Source organism: Hordeum vulgare, chromosome 2H (genome assembly GCF_904849725.1).
Source record: "Hordeum vulgare subsp. vulgare chromosome 2H, MorexV3_pseudomolecules_assembly, whole genome shotgun sequence".
Taxonomy (NCBI): domain Eukaryota; kingdom Viridiplantae; phylum Streptophyta; class Magnoliopsida; order Poales; family Poaceae; genus Hordeum; species Hordeum vulgare.
Window position 1 is genome coordinate 78,642,899 of NC_058519.1, and position 27,772 is coordinate 78,670,670.

General features: G+C 42.5%; 1 protein-coding gene across 1 annotated transcript; it reads left to right on the top strand.

The window, feature by feature from the left end:
* Nucleotides 1-1,336: 1,336 nt before the first annotated feature.
* Nucleotides 1,337-27,772, top strand: LOC123425572. Its single transcript, XM_045109263.1, has 6 exons — nt 1,337-1,471; nt 21,130-21,207; nt 21,377-21,534; nt 25,666-25,900; nt 26,351-26,442; nt 27,401-27,772. Exons 1-6 carry the CDS (start codon nt 1,337-1,339, stop codon nt 27,576-27,578), a joined length of 876 nt encoding a protein of 291 aa, XP_044965198.1. The 3' UTR covers nt 27,579-27,772.

The window sequence follows — 27,772 nt, forward strand, 5'->3', positions numbered from 1 at the left end:
TGGGTCTTCGCAAGGTGGTAGTCTCTCCGGAATTATCCATTGAGAATGTCATGCTTGTTAAGACCCTTGCATACAACTTACATTCCATTCATCAACTTACACTCATTGGTTTTTGTGCCTTATTTGGTGTTGACACTCTGGTCCTTTTGTGGAGCAGGACTCTTAAAGTATCCTTTGTTGGGAATGTCAAAAATGGTCTCTATGTGGTTAACTTTTTGGAGCGATCCACTTAGACCGTGAGTTGCCTAATGGCTAAAGTTGATGTGGGATGGCTTTGGCACCGCCGGCTAGCCCATGTCAATATGAGATATTTGCAAAGTCTACTCAAAGGGGATCACGTGTGTGGACTAACAAATGTGAGTTTTGCCAAAGATCATGCTTGAAGTGATTGTATCGAAGGAAAGCTACATGAGACAACTCATCGACCCACAACTACCATCTACTCGAAGAGGATCTTGGAGCTCCTTCACATGGATCTCTTTGGTCCTCCATCTTTCGATAATCTTGGGGAAAGAAAGTAATGCTTTGTGATTGTGGATGATTACTCAAGATATACTTGGGTATACTTCTTTAAGAGGAAGAGTGAGACCCAACAAACCATCATTGACTTTGCCAATGAAGCTCAACATCAACATGAGGCAAAAATATTGATGATTAGAAGTGACAGTGGCACCGAGTTCAAGAACTACACCTTGGATGAGTTTGTTTGTGATGAGGGAATCAAGCACCAATACTCCGCACCATATACCCCTCAACAAAATGGTGTTCTGGAAAGGAAGAACCGGATGTTGTTGGACGCGACAAGGACCATGATGGTGGAATTCAAATGTCCATGCAACTTTTGCACTGAATCCATCAACACCACATGCCATGCATCTAATCGGCTCCGCAAAGGCTTAAAAAACTCCTTATGAAATTCGCACCACTAACAAGCCCAACCCGAAGTGCTTTCGGGTGTTCGATTATAAGTGTTTCATTCTCAAGAAAGGTGCTCGTTTGTCTAAATTTGAACCTAGATATCAATAGGGCATATTTGTTGGTTATGCTACAAACTCTCATGCTTACCATGTACTCAACAAGTCCAGTGGACTCATTGAGGATATGTGTAATGTGGAGTTTGATGAAAATAATGACTCCCAAGTGGAGCAAAGTGGTCTTTGTGATGTAGGTGATGAAATTCCTCCCCAAGCAATCAGAAGAATTGGTGTGTAACACTTCCTACCTGTTTAGAAACTCCTTGTGGCCGAAGGATAAGGACAATGTTCAACTCAAATGGAACCATCACCGATGCAAGACCCACACGCTTCCAAAGAACAAAGTGAAGGCCCTCAACCAAATGAACAAGATCAAGGGAAAGGTCAACCTCATGATGATGGTGTTAAACCAAGTGATGCCCAAGGTCAAGTTGACACCCCCAAGCAAGCTCAAGGTCAAGCTCAAGATCAAGAGCAAGCTCACAAAGGCGCTCAAGGTAATAAAAAGGTTGCTCCTCAACTTTCCATGGAGGATATTCTAGAAAGACGAGCCGCCAAGATTGCTTCCAAGCTTAAACATAAAAAACATGTTTTGGACAACATCTATGGAAGCTTGAATAAAGGGGTAACCACTCATCATCAATTAGCAAACTTTTGTGCACATCATGCGTTTGTTTCTTGCATTGAACCCCTAAAGGTACAAGAAGCGCTCAAGGAAATGGAGTGGCTTGAAACCATGCACGATGAACTCAACAACTTCGAGCGCAACAAAGTGTGGCAGTTGGTGCCAAGACCAAAGAAAAATCAGAATGTCATTTGATACATCTCCATCGTATCTACAATTTTCTATTGTTCCATGCTAATATTATACAACTTTCACATATTTTTGGCAACATTTTATATGATTTATTGGACTAACATATTGATCGAGTGCCAAGTGCAAGTTCATGTTTGTTGCATGTTTTTCGTTTTGCCGAATATCCATATCAAACAAAGTCCAAACGCGATAAATATTTACAAAGAATTATTTTGGAATATATGTGATTTTTGAGAGGTCTAATCAACGCAAATGAAGGCCCACTGCCTCCACTAGGTATGAGGCCACGACTCATACCCCCTATGCGGGGTGGTGCCTACTCGCCACCTCATAAGTCATTTGGGGATCTTCTTCGGGCGCAAGAAACCTATGTTAGAAACAAAAATCCCCTCAAAATTTCAGCCTGATTGGTGTTACGGATCTTCGGTAATTTGAGAAACGGTGAAGGGCCAGAAAATGGAAACGTGAAACAGAAGAGAACAAAGAGGGAGATCCAATCTCAGAGGGTCTCCTGCCCCTCCGCCGCCAAGGAGGCCATGGACTAGAGGGGGAACTCTCCTCCCATCTAGGGGGAGTCCAAGGAAGAAGAAGAAGGAGGGGAGCTCTCTCCCCCTCTCTCCCGGTGGCACAGGATGCCGCCGTGGCAAGGATCATGACGGTGATCTGCATCAATAATCTTGCTTCCATCAACACCACCTCTCTCCCCCTCTATGCAGCGGTGTAACACCTCTTCTCCCGTTGTAAGTCTCTACTTAAACATGGTGCTCAACACTACATACTATTTCCTAATGATACATGGTTATCCTATGATGTTTGAGTAGATCCGTTTTGTCCTACGGGTTAATTGTTATATGATGTTAATGATATGAGTTGCATGTTGATATGATGCTGTCCTAAGGTGCCTTCCATTAGGCGCACACGTGAAGGATACACGTCGGAGGTTTCGCAATATGTTCATGATTCGCTTATAGTGGGTGGCGAGACTGGCACAAACTTACACCCGAGTAAGGGGGTTTTGCGTGTATGGTAGTAAAGAGGACTTGATGTTATATGCTATGGATGGGTTTACCTTAATGATTTCTAGTAGTTGCGGGTGCTTGCTAGAGGTCCAATCATAAGTGCATGTGATCCAAGTACGAAAAGTGTGGTAGCGTATGCCTCTCCCTCATTGCACATGATAAGTATCTATCATGTTATATTCAATTGCCTATGGACAATCTTTCTCTTGCATTACACAACATGCTTTCTACTAAACAACCCCTAACTTTTATTTACTTGCTCTTTATTTTTCTGCAAAATAGTTTCATACTTGTTCTAGATAAAGCAAGTGTTTGCGCGTAGAGTTTTATCGGTGGTCGATAGAACTTGAGGGAATATTAATTCTACCTTTAGCTCCTCGTTGGGTTTGACACTCTTATTTATCAAAAAAGTCTACAACCTATCCCCTACACTTGTGGGTTATGAAGTCCTTTTTCTGGCGTCGTTGCCAGGGAGCAATAGCGTGGGGTGAATATTATTGTGTGTGCTTGTTTGCTTTATCAGTAAGTAATTTTTATTTTCTGTTATTAGTTGTTTTATAACTTTACTTATGTATATGGAACACGAAACACCAAACACATTAGTTGTACTTTCCACTCATGGAGATGGGGAACCTCCTAAAACCCTCGATGCTCGTTATGTGGAAAATATTAAACACTACTTTGATAATCCTTAGAAAACACCATTTAACTTGATAACGGGAGTAATGTTCGATCAGCGTGAATACTTTAGGGATTGTCGATTGACTCAAAAAGGCAAATTGTTATGGGATCAAATTCATATGTTGCATTGGTATGCTTGGAATTTATGCGAGAGATATGATTTTACTTGTTGCTCTAGGATGAAGGATTGGCACCTTACTTTTTCATGTGAATTTAATGATAATGAAACCTTAGTTTCTTATACTATTCGTATATATGATTACTATGATGTGGAATGAATAGAAGAATTTGTTGATTTCACGGGTGCTTATGAAATTAAATCTTTGTTTGAGAAGTGTGAAAATTATGATATGCTCTTTACACACCTGATTTTTTTGCTATACTTAAATATTGCTATGAGAACTATGTATACAATTACAATACTGATGCATTTCTTGAGAAAGGCTCCACTTTCCAAGAAGACTAATATTTTGCAGGAGTTTATGGAAGAAGAAATTGATGAAACTGTGAGCTCATTGGATGAAAAAATGACGAGGTCAATGAAGAACAAAAGGAGGAAGAACAAATTAGCTACTTGTGCCCACCTTCTAATGAGAGTAACTCTTCAACTCATACATTGTTTAATTTCCCTTCGTGCTTACTGAAGGATGAATGTTATGATAACTACTATGATCCCGTTGATTCTTGTGAAATATCCCTTTTTGATGAAATTGATGTTTCCTATGCTTGTGGCCAAGATGTCAATATGAATTATGCTTATGAAGATGAACTTGTTGTAGTTCCTTACGTTAAGCATGAAATTGTTGCTATTGCACCCACACATGATAGTCCTATTATTTTTTTGAATTCTCCCAACTACACTATTTGGGAGAAATTTGCTTTAATAAGGATTATATTGATGGGTTGAGTTTTACCATTACACATGATAATTTTGATGGATATAATATGCATGTTCTTGTTGCTCGTACTTGCAATTATTATGAGAGCGGAACTACATCTCCACCTCTTTATGTTTCCAATATGATAAAATTGCAAGAAACTGCTTATGCTATGTGTTGGCCTTTACTTGATGTGCATGAATTGTTCTTTTATGACATGCCAATGCATAGGAAGAGAGTTAGACTTTGTAATTGCATGACATATGTTTATTTGTGCTCACTCACTACTAACTTACAAATCATTTTTAATAAGAATTGGCTTTGATATACCTTGGGATCCTAGTGGATCCATTACTTGAGCACTTTATGACTAGCTTAATGGCTTTAAAGAAAGCGCTGCAAGGGAGACAACCCGGAAGTTTTAGAGAGACATTTATTTATGTTGTGTTCTTTTAAAATATTTTAAAACAAAAAAATAAAGTGGGTAACTTAAAACTTTTTCAAAAAGAAAAGTGAAAGTGAGAAGGAGGAGCACCGTTGAAGTGGGGGCTAGCCTTGAACTTTGTTCATACCCATGGAAACATTGTGAATCTTGATTACAGAAACTTCTCAACAAAAATATTTATCGCCTTGTATAAATACCATTGTATTACAAAAATAATGTGCCAAGAATTGCCTTTAGGATGATTAGATTGCTTTTTGGTATGTGCGGTGCAAAAACAGAAACTTTGGTTATAGGGTGTGAATTTACATTTTTGGCTGGAACGTCGAAAGTTTCTGAAATTTTTACACAGTAATGCTATGAAAATTTATTATTTCTTCCTAAGTTTTTAGAATTTTTAAAGTTAGAGAAGTATGGTCAATGTTCAGATTACTACAGATTGTCCTGTTTTTGATAGATTCTATTTTTGATGTATTGTTTTGACCGTTTTGATGAAACTATAAATTGTACCAGTGGTATAAGCCATGAAGTAGTTATATTACAGTAGCTATAATGGAAAAAATGAATGGGTTTGCAACAGTATTTAAGGTAGTAATTTTCATTATTATACTAATAGATGCCACGAGTTTTTTGTTAAGTTTTGTGTGGATGAAGTGTTCGAAGTTCGAGGAGATCTCGATATGGGGAAATGGAGGAGAGGCAAGAGCTAAAGCGTGGGGATACCCAAGGCACGCCAAGTAAATATACAAGGATAATCAAGCGTCTAAGCTTGGGGATGCCCCGGAAGGCATCCCATCTTTCTTCAACAAGTATTGATATGTTTTCGTCTTCCTTTCGTTCACGTGATATGCGTAAATCTTGGAGCGTGTTTTGTGTATAGTTTTAACTTTTATTATATGCACCATGATGGTATGAGATAGTCCATGGTTGATTTATATAATGCTCATTGCACTTCACTTATATATTTTGAGTATGTCTTTATAGAATGCTTCATGTGCTTTACTTATATCATTTGAAGTTTGGATTGCCTGTTTCTCTACATATAGAAAACCGTTATTTGTAGAATGCTCTTTTGCTTCACTTATATTTATTAGTGTGTGGTATTTTTTAGAAGGAATTATACTCTCATGCTTCACTTATATCTATTTAGAGAGTCAAAAGGAATTGGTCATTTACATGGTTACTCATAAAATCCTACATAAAACTTGTAGAGCACTGAGTATGATATGTTTGATTCCTCCAATAGTTTTGTGACATTAAGATAGTAATATGTGGGTGAAATAGTTGATGATTGTGGATTAGTAAGAATATTGATGTTAAGGTTTGTGATTCCCGAAGCATGCATGTATAGTCTCTGGTTATGCGATGAAGTTGGAACATAATTTATCCTTCATTGAAATCCTTTGTGCTGTTATAATCGGAGTCGCGCGATGGTTAAATCTTCCCAACCTTCTCCCTAGGGGCATGTGAGTAGTGCTTTGCTTCGAGAGAGCTAATAAAATATTGCAATAAGTATGTGAGTTCTTTGTGACTAATGTGAATCCATGAATATACACAGTCTTACCTTTCAATAATTTGCTAGCCTCTAAAGTACCGTGCATTGCCCTTTCTCACCTCGAGAGTCGGTGCTAACTTCGTGGGTGCATCCAGACCCTGTGATATGATACGCTCTATCACACATAAGACTTATTATATCTTCCTTGAAACTGCCACCATACCTACCAATTATGGCATTTCCGTGGCCATTCCGAGATATATCACCATGCAACTTCCATCGCTTCCATTTTGATGACTTGAGAATTCATTATGATATTGCATTTCATGATCGTAAGATAGCTAGCATGATATTTCCATGGCTTGTCCATTTTTTATGTCCGTGCTACCCTAGATCATTGCACATACCCGTACACTGCCATAGGCATTCATATAGAGTCATACTTTGTTTTAGGTATCGAGTTGTATTATTGAGTTGTAAGTAAATAGAAGTGTGGTGATCAATATTATTCATTACTAGAGCATTGTCCTAGTGAGGAAAGGATGATGGAGACTATGATTCCCCCACAAGTGAGGATAAAACTCCGGACGAAAAATGAAAAATGGGTGAGGCCAAATGAGCCCACCACAATGAGAAAAAAAAAGAAAAAAAGGAAAGAAAAAAGAAGAGAAAGAAAAAAAGGAAAAAAGAAAAGAAAAGATAGAAGGGGCATGCTAATTCCACACTTGTGCTTCAAAGTAGCACCATGTTTTTCTTACGGAGAGTCTCCTATGTTGTCACTTCCATATACTAGTGGGAATTTTTAATTATAGAGTTTGATGCACACCCACGTAGTCTTCATATTGAGCTTTCATACACTTATAGCTCTTAGTACATCCGTTGCATGGCAATCCCTACTCCTTGCATTGATATTTATTGATGGGCATCTTCATAGCCCATTGATACGCCAAGTTGATGCGAGACTTTCTTCTTCACTTTTACCCCTTTGAAATCTACCACCATATTCTATTCCACCTTTATGCTATATCCATGGTTCACGCTCATGTATTTAGTGAGTAATAAAAAGCTGAAGCGCGTAAAAAAGTACGATCCAATTGCTTGATTTGAGACCGTGGTGCTCATGGTTTACCCGTTATGCTAGGAAGACCAAGCATGACAGGCTATATGATTTTGTAGGGATAGCTTTCTTTAGCATTGTTATTTTGAAAGGACATGATTGTTTGCTAGTAAACCTGAGTATGGATGTCTTTTTGTCAAATGATAGACTATTGCCTTGAATCACCTGTATCTTAATATTCATGCCATGATTAGATATATGATCAAGATTATGCTAGGTAGCATTCCACATCAAAAATTAACATTTTTATCATTTACCTACTTGAGGACGAGCATGAATTAAGCTTGGGGATGCTGATACATCTCCCTCGTATCTATAATTTTTTATTGTTCCATGCTAATATTATAGAACTTTTACATATCTTTGGCAACATTTTATATGATTTATTGGACTAACTTATTGATCGAGTGCCAAGCGTGAGTTCCTTTTTGTTGCATGTTTTTTGTCGTAGAATATCCATATCAAACAAAATCCAAACGCGATAAAAATTTGCGAAGAATTATTTTAGAATATATGTGATTTTTGGGAGGTGGAATCAACGCAAACGGAGACCCATGGCCTCCACTAGGTACGAGGGCGTGACCCACCCCCTTGGCATGAGGTGGTGCCTAGTATCCACCTCGTAAGTCGGTTGGGGATCTTCTTCGGCCGAAATAAAGCTAATTTATGGATAAATATACCCTCAAAATTTCAACCCAATCGAGTAACGAATCTCCGAGAATTTAGGAAACGGTGAAGGGCTAGAAAACAGAAACGTGAAATAGGAGAGAACAGAGAGGGAGATCCAATCTCAGAGGGGCTCCTGCCCCTCCGCCGCCATGGAGGCCATGGAAGAGAGGGGGAAATCTCCTCCCATCTAGGGGGAGGCCAAGGAAGAATAATAAGAAGGGGTTCTCTCCCCCACTCCCCCGGTGGCGCTGGAGTGCCGCCGGGGCAAGGATCCTGACGACGATCTACATCAACAATCTTGCCACTGTCAACACCAACTCTCTCCCCCTCTATGCAGCGGTGTAACACCTCTTTTCCCATTGTAACTTATACTTAAACATGGTGCTCAACACTACATACTATTTCCCAATCATATGTGGTTATCCTATAATGTTTGAGTAGATCCGTTTTGTCCTACGGGTTAATTGTTATATGATGTCATTGATATGAGTTGCTTGTTGATATGGTGCTATCCTAAGGTGCCTTCTGTGAGGCGCACACCTGAAGGATACTCGCTGGATGATTTGCAATATGTTCATGATTCTCTTATAGTGGATGGCGAGAGTGACAGAAACTTACACCCGAGTAAGGGAGTTGTGCGCATATGGGCGTAAAGAGGACTTGATGTTTAATGCTATGGTTGTGTTCGCGCATGCCTCTCCCTCATTGGACATGATAAGCATCTATCATGTTATATTCAATTGCCTATGCACAATCTTTCTCTTGCGTTACACAAAAAGCCTTATACTAAACACCCCTAACTTTTATTTACTTGCTTTTTATTTTTCCAGAAAATAGTTTAGTACTTGTTCTAGATAAAGTAAGCGTTTGCACGCGTAGACTTGTATCGATGGTCGATAGAACTTGAGAGAATATTAATTCAACCTTTAGCTCCTCGTTCGGTTCGACAATCTTACTTATCGAAAAAGGCTACAAACAATCCCCTACACTTGTGGGTTATCATCATTGGAACCAAATAGATCTTTAAGAACAAGCAAGATGTGAACGGTGTCGTCATTCGCAACAAGGCCAGATTAGTGGCATAAGGATACTCCCAAGTCGAGGGTATCGAATATGGTGAAACCTTTGCTCCTATTGCACGCCTTGAATCTATTCTCATATTGCTAGAATATGCATCTCATCATGATTTGAAATTATATCAAATGGATGTGAAGAGTGCATTTCTTAATGGTCGTATTAAGGAGTTGGTTTATGTTAAGCAACCCCCGGGGTTCGAGGATCCCAAGTTCCCCAATCATGTATACATGCTCGATAAGGCACTCTATGACCTTAAACAAGCCCCACATGCATGGTATGAACACCTTACCGAGATGTTGCAAGATTGCGGGTTTGAAACTGGGAAAATTGATCCCACTCTTTTCATGAAGAAGGTTAAAGTGAACTTGTTCATATGCCAACTATATGTTGATGATATTATCTTTGGTTATCCTAACAAAGCTTGCAATGAAGAGCTTGCCGCTGTAATGAACAAAGCGTTAAGATGTCTATGATGGGAGAGTTGAAGTTATTCCTTGTATTCAAATTCAAGAAACGAAGTCAAGGAACCTTCATCAACCCAGCAAAATACATTCAAGACATTCTCAAGAGGTTCAAGTTGGATGATCTCAAACCGGCCTGGGCAAACACTCCCATGCCACTCAAATGCCAACTTGAGAGTGATCCTAATGGTAAAGCCGTGGATGAAAAGGTATATCGCTCCATGATTGGCTCTTTACTTTACATTTGTGCATCTAGACTGAATATTATGTTGAGTGTGGGAATTTGTGCATGATTTCAATCCGCACCAAAGGAAAGTCACTTTGTGGCGGTCAAGCGAATCTTTCCATATTTGGCTCGTACCCCAAACTTTGGCTTATGGTACCCCAAAGGTGCTTAATTTGATCTCATAGGATATCCAGACTCAGATTCGGCGGGATACTGTGTGGAGAGGAATTAAACTTCTGAAGGTTGACAATTCCTTGGTCGTTCTTTGGTAAGTTGGTCTTCTAAGAAACAAAATTGTGTTTCTCTCTCGTCCACCGATGCCAAGTATGTAGCTGCCGCAAGTTTTTATGCACAGTTACTTTGGATGAGGCAAGCTTTAAAGGATTATGGTGCCACTTGTGACAAAGTGCCTCTTTAGTGTGACAACGAAAGTGCAATTCAGATCTCCAACTACCCGGTTCAACATTGCAAGACAAAGCATATTGAGATTCGTCATCACTTCATCCGAGAGCATATCAAGCGTGTGGAGATCGATCTTATTCACCTTAACACTCATGATCAACTTGGAGATATTTTCACGAATCCATTCGATGAAGCAATATTTCACGAGTTAAGGCATGAGCTAAATATCATTGATTCGTGCAATGTGGATTGAAGTTTTGCACACCCCATCACTCCCATCAAATTATTTTGTTTATATGTAGGCATGGATTTAGGGGGTGGTTTGTCTCAATGAACTCTCCCTCCCCCTATTATGCGTAAATCGATCAAGTCTTTCACATTAGTCATTTTTTATGACACTTGTCCTTCAAAGATGATTTTTGATCATGGGCCCAAGGTTAAAATCTTCGCGGTGCCATACTAATTGACTCAAACATAGGTGGCTTCGGCCACCTCCCCCCTCCTAGTGAGGCATTCACTTTTGGGAGCTTATTCTTGTGTGGTGGCACTCCAAGTTTGTTTTCCTTCGTGTTTGGACTATGTAAACTTGGAACGTATCTTCTTGTTTGGATGTTTTTAGTGTCTCCATCCCAAGTTTTATCTATTTATCAAACTCATAAGTTGCGTAAGCCCTATTTTCCTTTTTTGCTTTTGGCTATTTTTTGGTTGCAAGCAGTACTACTGTTGGGTATGGCCGGTACTACCACTCCAGCAGTACTACCGCTCCAGCCCACGGTACTACCGCTCTGGGGACTCGTGGACTGTTCAAGTGGTGGGAACGGGGAGTTCTAACTCCCTAATACCCATTCACTTATCCCCTCTTCGAGTTCTCTCTCTCAAGCGACCAAGAATTGCCCCGAAGGTCGGCTCTGGAGACACCATTCTGTCCCGTCCTTCACATTCCGCCCCGTGGGATTAACCCCCCTTCTTCCTCGTGCCATGGACACTGGTATTGCCCTCTTTCATTTTCTCCTTGGTTTTAGTTTTTAAATCTTGGATCTAGGGAAATACATGATGTTTCCTTGATTTCCTATGAAATCTTGGCATGAGTAGGACGTGAAGTGGATGCTAGACAGAGATAGTAGTCTATTATTAGCAGAAGTGTCGAATTTTTCATCACCGATACTACTCGCTGCCTACCATGAAAGTATCACCGAAGTCTGGGCAGTACTACCGCTGGTGCATGACCGGTACTACCGCTCCGGTGGTACTACCACTCTGGCAACGCGATACTACCGATTAGCTCTCGGCGGTACTACCAGTGATGTGCGTGTTGGAAATATGCCCTAGAGGCAATAATAAATTAGTTATTATTATATTTATTTGTTCATGATACTCGTTTATTATCCATGCTATAATTGTATTGATTGGAAACACAATACTTGTGTGGATACATAGACAAAACACTGTCCCTAGTAAGCCTCTAGTTGACTAGCTCGTTGATCAAAGATGGTCAAGGTTTCCTGGCCATAGGCAAGTGTTGTTAGTTGATAATGGGATCACATCATTAGGAGAATCATGTGATGGACTAGACCCAAACTAATAGACGTAGCATGTTGATCGTGTCATTTTGTTGCTACTGTTTTCTGCGTGTCAAGTATTTGTTCCTATGACCATGAGATCATATAACTCACTGACACCGGAGGAATGCTTTGTGTGTATCAAACGTCGCAACGTAACTGGGTGACTATAAAGATGCTCTACAGGTATCTCCGAAGGTGTTCGTTGAGTTAGTATGGATCGAGACTGGGATTCGTCACTCCGAGTGACGGAAAGGTATCTCGGGGCCCACTCGGTAATACAACATCACACACAAGCCTTGCAAGCAATGTGACTTAGTGTAAGTTGCGGGATCTTGTATTATGGAACGAGTAAAGAGACTTGCCGGTAAACGAGATTGAAATAGGTATGCGGATACTGACGATCGAATCTCGGGCAAGTAACATATCGAAGGACAAAGGGAATGACATACGGGATTATATGAATCCCTAGCGTTGAGGTTCAAACGATAAGATCTTTTTAGAATATGTGGGATCCAATATAGGCATCCAGGTCCCGCTATTCGATATTGACCGAGGAGTCACTCGGGTCATGTCTACATAGTTCTCGAACCCGCAGGGTCTGCACACTTAAGGTTCGACGTTGTTTTATGCGTATTTGAGTTATATGGTTGGTTACCGAATGTTGTTCGGAGTCCCGGATGAGATCACGGACCTCACGAGGGTTTCCGAAATGGTCCAGAAACAAAGATTGATATAAAGGATGACCTCATTTGATTACCGGAAGGTTTTCGGAGTTACCGGGAATGTACCGGGAATGACGAATGGGTTCCGGGTGTTCACCGGGGGGGGGGGGGGCAGCCCACCCCGGGGAAGCCCATAGGCCTTGGGGGTGCGCACCAGCCCTTGGTGGGCTGGTGGGACAGTCCAAGAAGGCCCTATGCGCCATAGATAGAAAATCAAAAAGAAAAGAAAAAAAGGAGGTGGGAAAGGAGAGAAGGACACCACCTTCCAATCCTAGTTGGACTAGGATTGGAGGAGGACTCCTCCTCCCTTGGTGGCGCAGCCCTTGGGGCTCCTTGAGCCTCAAGGCAAGCCTCCCCTCCCCTCCTCCTATATATATGGAGCTATTAGGGATGATTTGAGACGACTTTTGCCACGGCAGCCCGACCACATACCTTCACGGTTTTTCCTCTAGATCGTGTTTCTGCGGAGCTCGGCCGGAGCCCTGCTGAGATTAGATCACCACCAACCTCCGGAGCGCCGTCACGCTGCCGGAGAACTCATCTACCTCTCCGTCTCTATTGCTGGATCAAGAAGGCCGAGATCATCGTCGAGCTGTATGTGTGCTGAACGCGGAGGTGCCGTCCGTTCGGCACTAGATCGCTGGACGGTTCGTGGGACGGTTCGCGGGGCGGATCGAGGGACGTGAGGACGTTCCACTACATCAACCGCATTCACTAACGCTTCTGCTGTGCGATCTACAAGGGTACGTAGATCGGAAATCCCCTCTCGTAGATGGACATCACCATGATAGGTCTTCGTGCGCGTAGGAAATTTTTTGTTTCCCATGCAACGTTCCCCAACAGTGGCATCATGAGCTAGGTTCATGCGTAGATGTCTTCTCGAGTAGAACACAAAAGTTTTTGTGGGCGTCGATGTGCGTTTTGCTGCCCTCCTTAGTCTTTTCTTGATTCCGCACTATTGTTGGATCGAAGCGGCTCGGACCGACATTACTCGTACGCTTACGAGAGACTGGTTTCATCGCTACGAGTAACTCCGTTGCTCAAAGATGACCGGCGAGTGTCGGTTTCTCCAACTTTAGTTGAATCGGATTTGACCGAGGAGGTCCTTGGATGAGGTTAAATAGCAATTTATATATCTCCGTTGTGGTGTTTGCGTAAGTAAGATGCGATCCCACTAGATACCCATGGTCACCACGTAAAACTTGCAACAACAATTAAAGGACGTCTAACTTGTTTTTGCACGGTATGCTTGTGATGTGATATGGCCAATGATGTGATGTGATATATTGGATGTATGAGATGATCATGTTGTAATAGTTAATATCGACTTGCACGTCGATGGTACGGCAACCGGCAGGAGCCATAGGGTTGTCTTTAAACTAACGTTTGTGCTTGCAGATGCGTTTGCTATATTGCTAGGACGTAGCTTTAGTAGTAATATCATGAGTAACACGACAACCCCGATGGCGACACGTTGATGGAGATCATGATGATGGAGATCATGGTGTGACGCCGGTGACAAGAAGATCGTGCCGGTGCTTTGGTGATGGAGATCAAGAAGCGCATGATGATGGCCATATCATGTCACTTGTGAATTGCATGTGATGTTAATCCTTTATGCACCATATCTTGCTTAGAACGACGGTAGCATTATGAGGTGATCTCTCACTAAAATTTCAAGACGAAATTGTGTTCTCCCCGATTGTGCACCGTTGCGACAGTTCTTCGTTTCGAGACACCACGTGATGATCAGGTGTGATAGACTCAACGTTCACATACAACGGGTGCAAAACAGTTGCACACGCGGAACACTCGGGTTAAGCTTGACGAGCCTAGCATGTGCAGACATGGCCTCGGAACACATGAGACCGAAAGGTCGAGCATGAATCGTATAGTTGATATGATTATCATAGAGATGCTTACCACTGAAACTATTCTCGACTCACGTGATGATCGGACTTGAGATAGTGGATTTGGATCATGTACCACTCAAATGACTAGAGAGATGTACTTTTTGAGTGGGAGTTCTTAAGTAATATGATTAATTGAACTAATTGTCATGAACATAGTCTAATGGTCTTTGCGAATTACGATGTAGCTTGCGCTATAGCTCTACTGTTTTTATATGTTCCTAGAGAAAATTCAGTTGAAAGTTGATAGTAGCAAACTTTGCATACTGAGTCTGTAAAACTGAGGATTGTCCTTGTTGCTGCGCAGAAGGCTTATGTCCTTAATGCACCACTCGGTGTGCTGCACCTCGAGCGTCGTCTGTAGATGTTGTAAACATCCGACATACACGTTTCTGATGACTACACGATAGTTCAGTACAAAATACTTAATGGCTTAGAAGCAAGGCGCCGAAGACGTTTTGAAACGTCACGGAACATAAGAGATGTTCTAAAGAGATGAAATTGTGATTTCATGCTTGTGCCCTTGTTAAGAGGTATGAGACCTCCGACAAGATTCTTTGTCCACGAAGTAAAGGAGAAAAGCTCAATCGTTGAGCGTGTGCTTAGATTATCTGAGTACGACAATCGCTTGAATCAAGTGGGAGTTGATCTTCCAGATAAGATAGTGATGGTTCTCCAAAGTCACTGCCACCAAGATGTGAGAGCTTTGTGATGAACTATAACATATCAAGGATAGATACAATGATCCTTGAGCGATTCGCGATGTTTGACACTGTGAAAGTAGAAATCAAGAAGGAGCATCAATAGTTGATGGTTAGTAAAACCACTAAGTTTCGAGAAAGGCAAGGGCTAGAAGGGATACTTCGTGAAAGGGCAAAGCAGTTGCTGCACTAATGAAGAGACCCCAGATTAAACCCAAGCCCGGGACTAAGTGCTTCTGTTCTGAGGGGAACGGTCACTGAGGCGGAGCAACTCTAGATACTTGGTAGATAAGAAGGCTGGCAAAAGTCGAAAGAAGTATATTTGATATACATGATGTTGATGTGTACTTTACTAGTACTCCTAGTAGCACGAGGGTATTGGATACTGGTTCGGTTGCTAAGTGATTAGTAACACGAAATGAAAGCTACGGCATAAACGGAGACTAGCTAAAGGCGAGGTGACGATACGTGTTGGAAGTGTTTCCAAGGTTGATATGATCAAACGTCGCACACTCCCTCTACCATCGGGATTGGTGTTAAACCTAAATAATTGTTATTTGGTGCTTGCGTTAAGCATGAACATGATTGGATCGTGTTTATTGCAATACGGTTATTCATTTAAAGAGAATAATGGTTACTCTATTTGCTTGAATAATCACCTTCAATGGTTTATTGAATCTCGATCGTAGTGTTACACATGTTCATGATATTGGTGCCAAAAGATACGAGGTAATGATGATAGTACCACTTACTTGTGGCACTGCCGCTTGAGTCATGTTGGTATAAATTGCATGAAGAGGCTCCATGCTGATGGATCTTTATACTCACTTGATTTTGAATCACTAGTGACATGCAAATCATACCAAATGAGCAAGGCCTTGTTTTCATTGAGATGAAACAAGATAGTAACTTGTTGGAAGTGATACATTTTGATGTATGCAGTCCAATGGGTGCTGAGGCACGCAGTGGATATCATTATGTTCTTACTTCAATAACGATTTGAGTAGATACAAGAGTATTTACTTAATGAATCACAAGTCTGAAATATTGAAAACTTCAATTCTGTTTCAGGAGTGAAGTTCGTCGTAACAGGAGGATAAACTGTCTACGATATGATCATAGAAATGAATATCTGAGTTACGAGTTTTGGTACGCAGTTAAGACAATGTGGAAATTGTTTCGCAGTTCATGCCACCTGGAACATCATAGTGTGATGATGTGTTTGAACGTCATAGCCACGCACTATTTGGTATGGTACATGCTATGATGTCTCTTATCGAATTATCACTATCGTTTATGGGTTATGCATTAGAGACAACCGCATTCACTTTAAATAGGGCACCGCGTATTTCTGTTGAGATGACACAGTATAGACTCAGGTCTAGAGAAATCTAAACTGTCGTTTCTTGAAAGTTTGGGGCTTCGACACTTATGTGAAAAAGTTTCAGTCTGATAAGCTCGAACCCAAAGCGGATAAATGCATCTTCATAGGATATCCAAAACAGTTGGGTACATCTCCTATCTCAGATCCGAAAGCAAAGTGTTTGTTTCTAGAAACGGATCCTTTCTCGAGGAAAGGTTTCTTTCGAAAGAATTGAGTGGGAGGGTGGTAGAACTTGATGAGGTTATTGAACCATCACTTCAACCAGTGTGTAGCAGGGCGCGGGAAGTTGTTCCTGTGGCGCCTACACCAATTGAAGTGAAAGCTGATGATGGTGATCATCGAGCATCGGATCAAGTTACTACAAGCCTCGTAGGTTGACAAGGTCGCATACTACTGCAGAGTGGTACGGTGACCCTGTCTTGGAGGTCATGTTGTTGAGCAACAATGAACCTACGAGTTATGGAGAAAGCAATGGTGGGCCCGGATTTCGACAAATGGCTGGAAGCCATGAAATCCGAGAGGGGATCCATGTATGAAAACAAAGTGTAGACTTTGGAAGAACTACTTGATGGTCATAGGACTATTGAGTAAAGATGGATCTTTAAAAGGAAGACAGACGATGATGGTGATAAGTCACTATTAAGAAAAGCTCGACTTATCGCAAAGATGTTTCCGACAAGATCAAACAGTTGACTATGATGAGACTTTCTCACTCGTAGCGATGCTAAAAGTCTGTTAGAATTATGTTAGTAGTTGCTGCATTATTTATGAAATATTGCACACAGGATGTCAAAACATTGTTTCCTCGACGGTTTCCTTGAGCAAACATTGTATGTGATACAACCAGAAGGTTTTGTCGATCCTAAAGATACTAACAAGTATGCAAGCTCCAGCGATCCTTCAATGGACTGGTGCAAGCATCTCGGAGTTGGAATATACACTTTGATGAGATGATCAAAGATTTTGGGTTTGTACAAGGTTTATGAGAAACTTGTATTTCCAAGGAAGTGAGTGGGAGCACTATAGAATTTCTGATAAGTATATGTGGTTGACATATTGTGGATCAGAAGTAATGTAGAATTTCTGTAAAGCATACAAGGTTGTTTGAAAGGAGTTTTCAAAGGAGTACCTGGATTGCACTACTTGAACGTTGAGCATCAAAGATCTATGGAGATAGATCGAAAACGCTTAATAGAAGTTTCAACAAGATGTATGCCTTGACAAGTTTTTGAAGGAGTTCAAAATAGATCAGCAAAGAAGGAGTTCTTGGTTGCGTTGTGAGGTGTGAATTTGAGTAAGACTCAAAACCCGACCCCGGCAGAATAAAGAGAATAGACGAAGGTCATCTTCTATGCCTTGGCCGTAGAATCTGAAGTATGCCATGCTGGGTACCGCACCTGATGTGTGCCTTGACTCAAAGTCTGTTGAGAGGTATAGAGAGTGATCCATGATTGAATCACTAGCAACGGTCAAAATTTATCCGTAGTAACTGATGGACTAAGGAATTTTTCTCGATTATGGAGGTGGTTAAAGAGTTCGTCGTAAAGGGTTACGTTGATGCAAGCTTTGACACTAATCCGAATAACTATGAGTAGTGAAACGGATTCGTATAGTAGAGTAGATATTTGGAGTATTTCCGAATAGCACATAGTAGCAGCATCTATAAGATGACATAAAGATTTGTAAAGAACACACAGATCTGAAAGTTTCAGAACCGTTGACTAAAACCTCTCTCACGAGCAAGACGTGATCAGACCCCATAACTATATGGGTGTTGGATTCATTGGAATCACATGGTGATGTGAACTAGATTATTGACTCTAGTGCAAGTGGGAGACTGTTGGAAATATGCCCTAGAGGCAATAATAAATTAGTTATTATTATATTTCTTTGTTCATTATAATCGTTTATTATCCATGCTATAATTGTATTGATTGGAAACACAATACTTGTGTGGATACATAGACAAAACACTGTCCCTAGTAAGCCTCTAGTTGACTAGCTCGTTGATCAAAGATGGTCAAGGTTTCCTGGCCATAGAAAAGTGTTGTTACTTGATAATGGGATCACATCATTAGGAGAATCATGTGATGGACTAGACCCAAACTAATAGACGTAGCATGTTGATCGTGTCATTTTGTTGATATTGTTTTCTGCGTGTCAAGTATTTGTTCCTATGACCATGAGATCATATAACTCACTGAAACCGTAGGAATGCTTTGTGTGTATCAAACGTCGCAACGTAACTGGGTGACTATAAAGATGCTCTACAGGTATCTCCGAAGGTGTTCGTTGAGTTAGTATGGATCGAGACTGGGATTTGTCACTCCGTGTGACGGAAAGGTATCTCGGGGCCCACTCGGTAATACAACATCACACACAAGCCTTGCAAGCAATGTGACTTAGTGTAAGTTGCAGGATCTTGTATTACGGAACGAGTAAAGAGACTTGCCGGTAAACGAGATTGAAATAGGTATGCGGATACTGACGATCGAATCTCGGGCAAGTAACATACCGAAGGACAAAGGGAATGACATACGGGATTATATGAATCCTTGGCACTGAGGTTCAAATGATAAGATCTTCGTAGAATATGTAGGATCCAATATGGGCATCCAGGTCCCGCTATTGGATATTGACCGAGGAGTCCCTCGGGTCATGTCTACATAGTTCTCGAACCCGCAGGGTCTGCACACTTATGGTTCGACGTTGTTTTATGCAAATTTGAGTTATATGGTTGGTTACCGAATGTTGTTCGGAGTCCCGGATGATACCACGGACATCACGAGGGTTTCCGGAATGGTCCAGAGACGAAGATTGATATATAGGATGACCTCATTTGATTACCGGAAGGTTTTCGGAGTTACCGGGAATGACGAATGGGTTCCGGGTGTTCACCGGGGTGGCAGCCCACCCCGGGGAAGCCCATAGGCCTTGGGGGTGGCGCACCAGACCTTGGTGGGTTGGTGGGACAGCCCAAGAAGGCCCTATGCACCATAGATAGAAAATCAAAGAGAAAAAAAAGGAGGTGGGAAAGGAGAGAACGACTCCACCTTCCAATCCTAGTTGGACTAGGATTGGAGGAGGACTCCTCCTCCCTTGGTGGCGCAGCCCTTGGGGCTCCTTGAGCCCCAAGGCAAGCCTCCCCTCCCCTACTCCTATATATATGGAGCTATTAGGGCTGATTTGAGACGACTTTTGCCACGGCAGCCCGACCACATACCTCCACGGTTTTTCCTCTAGATCGCGTTTCTGCGGAGCTCGGGCGGAGCCCTGTTGAGATTAGATCACCACCAACCTCCGGAGCGCCATCACGCTGCCGGAGAACTCATCTACCTCTCCGTCTCTCTTGCTGGATCAAGAAGGCCGAGATCATCGTCGAGCTGTACGTGTGCTGAACGCGGAGGTGTCGTTCGTTCGGCACTAGATCGTGGAACGGATCGCGGGACGGTTCGTGGGACGGTTCGCAGGGCGGATCGAGGGACGTGAGGACGTTCCACTACATCAACCACGTTCACTAACGCTTCTGCTGTGTGATCTACAAGGGTACGTAGATCGGAAATCCCCTCTCGTAGATGGACATCACCATGATAGGTCTTCGTGCGCGTAGGAAATTTTTTGTTTCCCATGCGACGTTCCCCAACAGTGCGTGGTACTGCCGCTTGTGCCCCTGTATTTCTGACTTCCTCTATGTCATCCTCTACTTTTTCTATTGTTTTTCTTTGGCTTATGCAATGGATTTACACCGGCTTTTATTTTGTTCCTTCTTTGTGAGTTCCAGGTGATGGTAGCTCTGTTCCTCGAGCTCGCCGCACAAATCCAAGCCGGATTGGTGGTTCCAAGCGGTTCCGCGCGTCTGAGGATACCGAGGTTGGTTCCAGTGCTCAACCCCATCGACAATATATGAAGAAGACTGCAGGTGAGAAGAAGGCAGGGAAAGACCCTCAAGACATGATTGGCAAGGAATTTGTGAGTTCCATCTGTGGAACCCATATCGCCGTCATCAGGACGAGGCTCTTGGTGGTCGTCCATTCTGGACCAAGGAACAATCTCTCATTTATGTTGGAATTTGAAGCACAATACGAACCTCTATGCGGATGTCAAATATATTGACATAGCGTATATGGGCAGCCGTCCTCACACTAAGTACTTTGCTGAAGCTAGTGTTCTTTGCCAGAAGTGGGGTTTGTTTCCCATCATTAGCTTCAACAAGGATTTTGATAGCGAGATTGTGGCTCAATTCTATGCAAGTGTTCACTTTCATCCTGATGAGGAGAGAAACTTGACATGGATGACTCGTAGTAGAGTGTTGCACTCCGACTAGAAGACCTTCATGAACTCTTTGGGATAAGTTGATCGAGGTCTGGATGAGACTATTGGACTCAAGCCACACCCTGGAGTTGCAGCAATTCACAAGTCCAAACATATCCGTTATTCTAGGGTGGTGCAGACTGCCAAGGGTTCCCGCACTGAGTTCATTCCTTTTCTGGATATTATGCACCGTATATTCCCCCAACACCCTGTTTCGTCATGTTGGGAACAAGGATCAGGTTCACTCTTACCTGGTGAATATGCTGCTTATGTGCATGAAGGAGAAGGGCAGAGAATCTACTTTGGATGTTTCCCACATTATGTGGAGGGATCTTTGTTCAGCTGTGCTTGACAAGAAGGTGCCTATATATGGCCCGTATATCTTTAAGCCGATTGAGGATACTTGGGCTACTACATTTCCTAATGAGCCTCTTGAGACTGAAAACATGGTGCATCCCAGTATTCTCCAGCTCCTTGTGAAGGAAAATTGAGTCATTCCTCCATCGGTTCCTGAGATTGCTCCTACAGACTCTGATGCTAAATTATGATTATGCTCCACCTTCTGAGACTGAACCATCATGGGCTTCCAAGCTCAAAGCAAAGGTGAAGAACCTTCACTGCTTCCAGGTTAAGGGTCAGTATAAGGCACCTGTGGAGGCCAAGAAGGCTCGTAGCCGCGATGCGATGTCTATAATGATCGTACACAATTCTGATTACCTACCAATTTGTCGGGTATCACACACATCTTGGTACGCCGAATCGATTGTGTTCAACTCGATCATCACAAACGGTTCATCGTAGCAAACTGTATGTTGTATATCGTACACACCTTGATCTAGCTGCCCGTTTTTGTTTTTCTGCCTAATCACAAACACTATCGTATGTTACGCATCGCACACGCAACTATAATATGGACCGTGTTTGATGTCTCCGCCATCCCGAACGGTTTGCGTCTTTTTTATGTTTTTCCCACACCATCAATTGTGATTAATGCATCGCATATAGTTTTGTCGAATGGTATGTGATTGTAGTGTCACATTTGGACCATCATGCACTCGGAGTGACAATTAAAAAAGTAGCAAGTGTGCAACAAGATAGCCCAATACTTTTTTTGGCAAAGGACATGCCTGAAAGTACTCTTACATACAGTAAAGTGCCCCAAGGACACATGGGAATTTCCCTGTGGTCATGTTCATCATGTTGAGTTGATTCACGTTCGTTACTTTGATAATTTGATATGTGGGTGAACCGGTGCCAAGGTGTTATTCTTACTTGAACAAGCAACCCACTTATAATTACCCCCTCTCGCGAGCATCCACAACAACGAAATAAGAATTAAGATAAATCTAACCGTTGCATGAAACATGTACATCCAAATCAGCCCCTTATGAAATAACACACAAACTAGCTAGGGTTTAAGCTTCTTTCACTCTAGCAACCCATCATCTATTTATTACTCCACAATGCCTTCCCTTTCGCCAAAATATGGTGAACTGTCATGTAGTCGACATTCACACGACACCACTAAAGTAAGCAACAACATACATATCATCAAAATATCGAACGAATACCAACTTCACAAGATTATGTATAACAAGGCTTCTCCCATATCCCCGGGAACAAAAGTAACTACTCACAAATCATCATCATGTTCAAGATCAGAGGTATGATAATTAAGAATAAGGATCTGAACATATTATCTTCCACCAAGTAACCAACAAGCATCAACTATAAGAGGTAATCAACACTACTAGTGACCCAGAGGTACCAATCTGAGGTTTTGAGACAAAGATTGAACACAGGAGATGAACTAGGATTTGATATGAGATGGTGTTGGTGAAGACGTTGATGAAGATTGGTCCTCCCACGAAGGAGGAAGCGTTGGTGATGACGATGGCTTCGATTTCCCCCTCCCGGAGGGAAGTTACCCACGTAAAATCACTTTGTCGGAGAGCAAAAGGGCCTCGGCCCAGGTTTCCGCCTCGAGACGACGGAGATTTGTACCAAAAGTATCTTCTTATTTTTTTTCTAGGTCAAAACCCATCTTATAGCAGAAGAGGGGGGGGGCGAAGGCCACCTGTGGGCCTGTCAAGCCATTAGGGAGCGCCTAGGGGGTGGTGCGCCTTATTGGCTTGGCACAAACAGGTGGCCCCTCTAATATATTTTTCTCCATAAATTCATATATATTCCGCAAAAATTCCTCGTGAAGTTTCGGGTCATTTGGATTCAAGTGAATTTTCAACCTTTTTTTGGTTTCCAAGTCCAGAATTCCACTTTCGGACAATTTTCCTCCTTTTGATGTACCTTGTAAACTAATAGATAAAAGGCATAAGAATTTTATCATAAAGTGGAATAATGATATAAATATTAATAAGAAATCCTGATGCAAGATGGACGTATCACACTATCCCAGTGAGGTAAGGATGATGGAGACTATGATTCCCCCATAAGTCGGGATGAGATGAAAAAAATAAAAGAAAAAAGGGGAAGAAAGAAAAAAGTTAAAAGAAAAAACAGAGAGAAAGAGAGAAGGGGAGTGCTACAATCTTATTTTTCCACACTTGAGCCTAGAGGGAGAACCATGTTCTTCATATAGAAAGTCTCTTGATTTGTCATTTTCATGCCACTGAGAATTTTTCATTATATAACTTGGCTTGTATGTTCCGTTGACAGGCTTCCTCAAATGCCCTAGGTCTTCATGAGCAAGCAAGTTGGATGCACACCCAATTAGCTTCCATTAAGCTTTCATACAGTTAAAACTCCCGTGCATCCGTTGCATGGCAATCCCTACTCCTCACATTGGTATTGATTGATGGGCATCTCCATAGCCCATTGGTGCGGCTAGTTGATGTGAGACTTTCTTTCTACTTTGACTCCTTTTGATCCCTACCACCATACAACCCTCTCAGTAATACAACATCACAAGAAGCTTGCAAGCAATGTGAGTAAGGAGTTAGACACGTGATCTTGTATTATAGAATGAGTAAAGAGACTTGTTGGTAAAGAGATTGAACTAGGTATGAAGATACCAACGACCGAACCTCAGGCAAGTAACATACCGTTGAACAAAGGGAACTGCATACATGATTGATTGAATCCTTGCGATCGTGGTTTGACCGATAAAGATCTTCGTGGAATATGTAGGAACCAATATGGGCATCCAGATCCCACTATTGGTTATTGACCGTAGAGGTGTCTCGGTCATGTCTACATAGTTCTCGAACCCGCAGGGTCCACACGCTTAATGTGTGATGATGATATAGTATTGCTGAGTTATATATGTTGGTGACCGAATGTTGTTCGGAGTCCCGGATGAGATTCGGATATCACGAGGAGTTCCGAAATTGCCCGGAGGTAAAGATTTATATATAGGAAAGTGGTATTCGGGTTCCGAAAAGTTTCAGGTTTTTTCGGTATAGTATCGGAAGTGCCGAAAGGGTTCCCGGGGTCCACCGAGAGGGTCCACCCACCCCGGGGGCCCATATGGTATGAAGAGTGAGGCACACTAGCCCATGGTGGGTTGGGTGCCACACCCATAAGGGCCATGCACCCAAGGTGGTGGGAGGGAGGTGCCTTGGAGAGGAGGGACACCTCCCCTAGGGCGCCTACCTCCCTAGTGGGAGGTGGACTCCTTCCTCTTTGGTCGGCCAGCCCTCCCTTGGAGGAGGGGCCAAGGCAGCACCCTACCTACCCCTTCCTCCTATAAATAGAGAAGGAGAGAGAGTGCAGCCACACCCCAAAGCCATAGGTGCAACCCTCTCTCTAGATCATTTTCTCCTCCGTCGTGTGTGCGACAACGCTTGGTGAAGCCCTGCTGAGATTGGTCCACCACCACTGTCACTACGCCGTCGTGCTGTCGGAGAACTCATCTACTACTATGCCCTTGCTCGCTGGATCGAGGAGGCAGAGACGTCATTGAATTGTACGTGTGCTAAACGCGGAGGTCTCGTCTGTTCAGCGCCAGATCGGGATGGATCGTGATTGGATCGCGAAAATGTACGACTACATCAACCGCATTCCTGAACGCTTCCGCTTAGCGATCTAGATAGATCTTGGGTACTCTTATAATTTTTTTTCCATGCAACGTTCCCCAACACCTATACGATCAAGCTTTGAGAGACCGAGATCAACGATACAATCGTTAAATCATTGCATGCCCGGGATATCAACCCAGACATTATTCTTATCGGATGTATACCGGATCAGACTGAAGCCCCCACCAATAATCATCGGGCATCTAGCAACCAAAATCTTGGTATGAAGTTTATTGAGGAAGGTTGGTGATCGACTATGGCCCGTCGAGTCATAAACCACAATTAATTACCATTTGAATTTAGCCGCTCGTTCCCACATCTCCATGCTCGCGAATAACTCGCCACGGTCCATAGAGCCAACCTTGAAGGTATCATCCTTAACTCCTAACAGGATGCCTCCCGAGTGGTATGCCGTCCCACTAGATGAGAGTCAGTGCCACACAAACAGATGTCTACTGAGCCTCTTAAGTTCTTACATCAAATTTTTTGTATGTAGTCTTTTGGATTGCCACAACGTTAGTGAGTTCTCACCTCATGTATTCGGTGAGCTGCCCGCAGCATGGACCCCCACATCGGTGGACGAGGACGCACTCTGAGCGCTGGACCTCCACCTTGATCCCGTGGGTGGCCAAGGACCCGAGCCACCTTGCCACACGCCTCGAGTTCTTCTCGTGCTACTCGATGCATGCAAATTGTTCGACGAAATGTCCAGATGCCCAGCAAAAGCACGAGGAACTGGACTTATCCGGTTTTGAGTTGCCTATAAGGTGCGTACAAAAACAGAGAAAGAAAAAGGCCCGTACAAAACAGAGAAAACCAGTTGGACGAGCCTGCTAAATTACACGACGGCCTCCTCCCTCCACAGCCGCCGAGACCTCCGTCGGCCCTGAACGCGACAACCGCGGTGTTGGCTATGCTCCGATCTGCCACCGGATTTGCGCTCCGGCGCCAGGCGCCGGCCCCTCGTTTTTCCAGCCAGGGCGGCCGCCGCAGCCCTGGATGCAGCTGCGTCACCAGGGTAGGTACCTCTACTATCTCCACGTGGGTTTTCTAGGTCGGTGGGTGTGCAGGTGGGATTAGGTTTCAAGATTAAGATTTCCAGTCTAATTTTCGGATCCGTCGAATCCGCATGCTATTATGTCGAATCAAATTGGTATATTTTTTTTGTTTGTAAGATGGCACAGTTTCCTGTATGACAAGGAACCTCGAGATCATCAATTCTGAAACCAGGAGTTAGGGTGACCGAGTGGCATGGAAATTTTGCTGATTGGGGTGGTGGTGGTTGTATTCCCGTACAGTATTTGTAGTGTCTGCTGCATTTTCGTATTGGATTATCTGCAGACTGAGCTTACAAGCGTTTGGCTATATATGGTCGTTGCTCTATTAAATTGTGCGTAGTTTTCAGCTTGTTTGGTACTGTATCAAGTAAAGTAAGTTTAATGGTTAATTCAACTTCTCTGGTTTACAGCGGATGTACTCTGATGGCATGAATGAATCCAAGAGCACGATGGCTGATGACATCAAGAGAAGAATTGTCTCGTTTTTTGAAAAAACCGGCTGGTACATACACCATCCTTGTTTCTTGTTAAATACAATACAGGCTTCGTGTTATCTGAGCTGCGTCAACAATTCGAAAAGATCCTGGCTAGAAAGTCTTGGGCATTGAGAATCCTGGGCCCTTTTCTTGGTTTCTATTCGTGGTTACGCGGTGGGAAGTTAGTTCTTCCTTTTTTATGATTCTTATTTGGTGAAATGTAACGAAGACAGCAGGGAAAAAACTCATTTGTGGCGAATGATCGTTGTAGAAAAGTTACCCAACTATATGAAGTTTATAGAGAGAATAGAGAGGGATTCATGAATACAAGGGTGAAGAGCAGAGCAATAGCACTGTAGGGCCAATATTGCTGTTCCCTTATCTCCAATATTGCTGCCATCAGTATATCTTTTGTTCATAATTGTACAGATGGTGCAATGCATTGCCATCAGTATAACTTTTCTTGGCTCTATACAACCCCAACCTTGCAAAATATTTATTTACTAGCATAACGTCCGTGCTTTGCTACGGAATCACACAAATAATTCAGTTGTGTTGGATTAGTAGCATATAATAAGCAATGCCTGTGCAACACCGCGGAGGAGAAACTTAATTAAGCAGCCAACACTGCACGTGTGTAACTGTGGCAGTGATGGGAGCACCGTTGCAAGATATGATTTTCTGGCTCTTCGATTTGGATGGTTATGATGGATTTTAGATGGATGAGGAAGACTGGGGTCATCTTGACTAGTAGAAATATTTTGGTCATTCTTTACTAGTGTATTTTATCTTTTAGTTATCTTCACTTTATGTTAATATATTCGCTTGTTCACAATAATTTTCTGGATCTCTTGACGTTTGAATTATTTTGGGTGTGAGAGAACAGTGGGGTGGGGGGCATCGTTATACTCTTTTGTTTGTAATTGTTTATGCATTTGTTTCTGAGCTTTGGATTATAACTGACATATTGATGGTGACTTCTAGGAATGGGAAGGACCTGTTCTTTGGCTGCATCGCGGGTACCGTAATGGTTGCATACAAGTACAATGTGGAAGGAAAGGACATACTAGGATACAGATTTGATGAGGTGAGAAAGGAGCGGGAGGAGAGGAAGCAGAGGGAGGAGGCGAACAAAAACAATATTGATATTTCGTTCTGCTGATCTCTTTGCACACCAGAAATGTAAGCCACGCATGAGAAAGGCCGAAAGGCCACGCTTGTTCACAAACGGGATATCATAAAGCTATGAACTGTTCTAGCTTATGTATTTCTATAAAAAAAATGTACTTGCTTATTGGAAGCTGGAAGACGTGGTGATGCTTATTTGATGTTTTGATCCTTTTCACCTTGCCATCA

Bases quoted from the DNA above. Each gene is read 5' to 3' on its own strand.
- LOC123425572 (XM_045109263.1), top strand. From the start codon at position 1,337: ATGAACAAGATCAAGGGAAAGGTCAACCTCATGATGATGGTGTTAAAC. The intron at 25,901-26,350 runs GTAGGTACCTCT...TCTGGTTTACAG, and splicing joins GATGCAGCTGCGTCACCAGG to CGGATGTACTCTGATGGCAT. The intron at 26,443-27,400 runs GTACATACACCA...GGTGACTTCTAG, and splicing joins TTTTTTGAAAAAACCGGCTG to GAATGGGAAGGACCTGTTCT.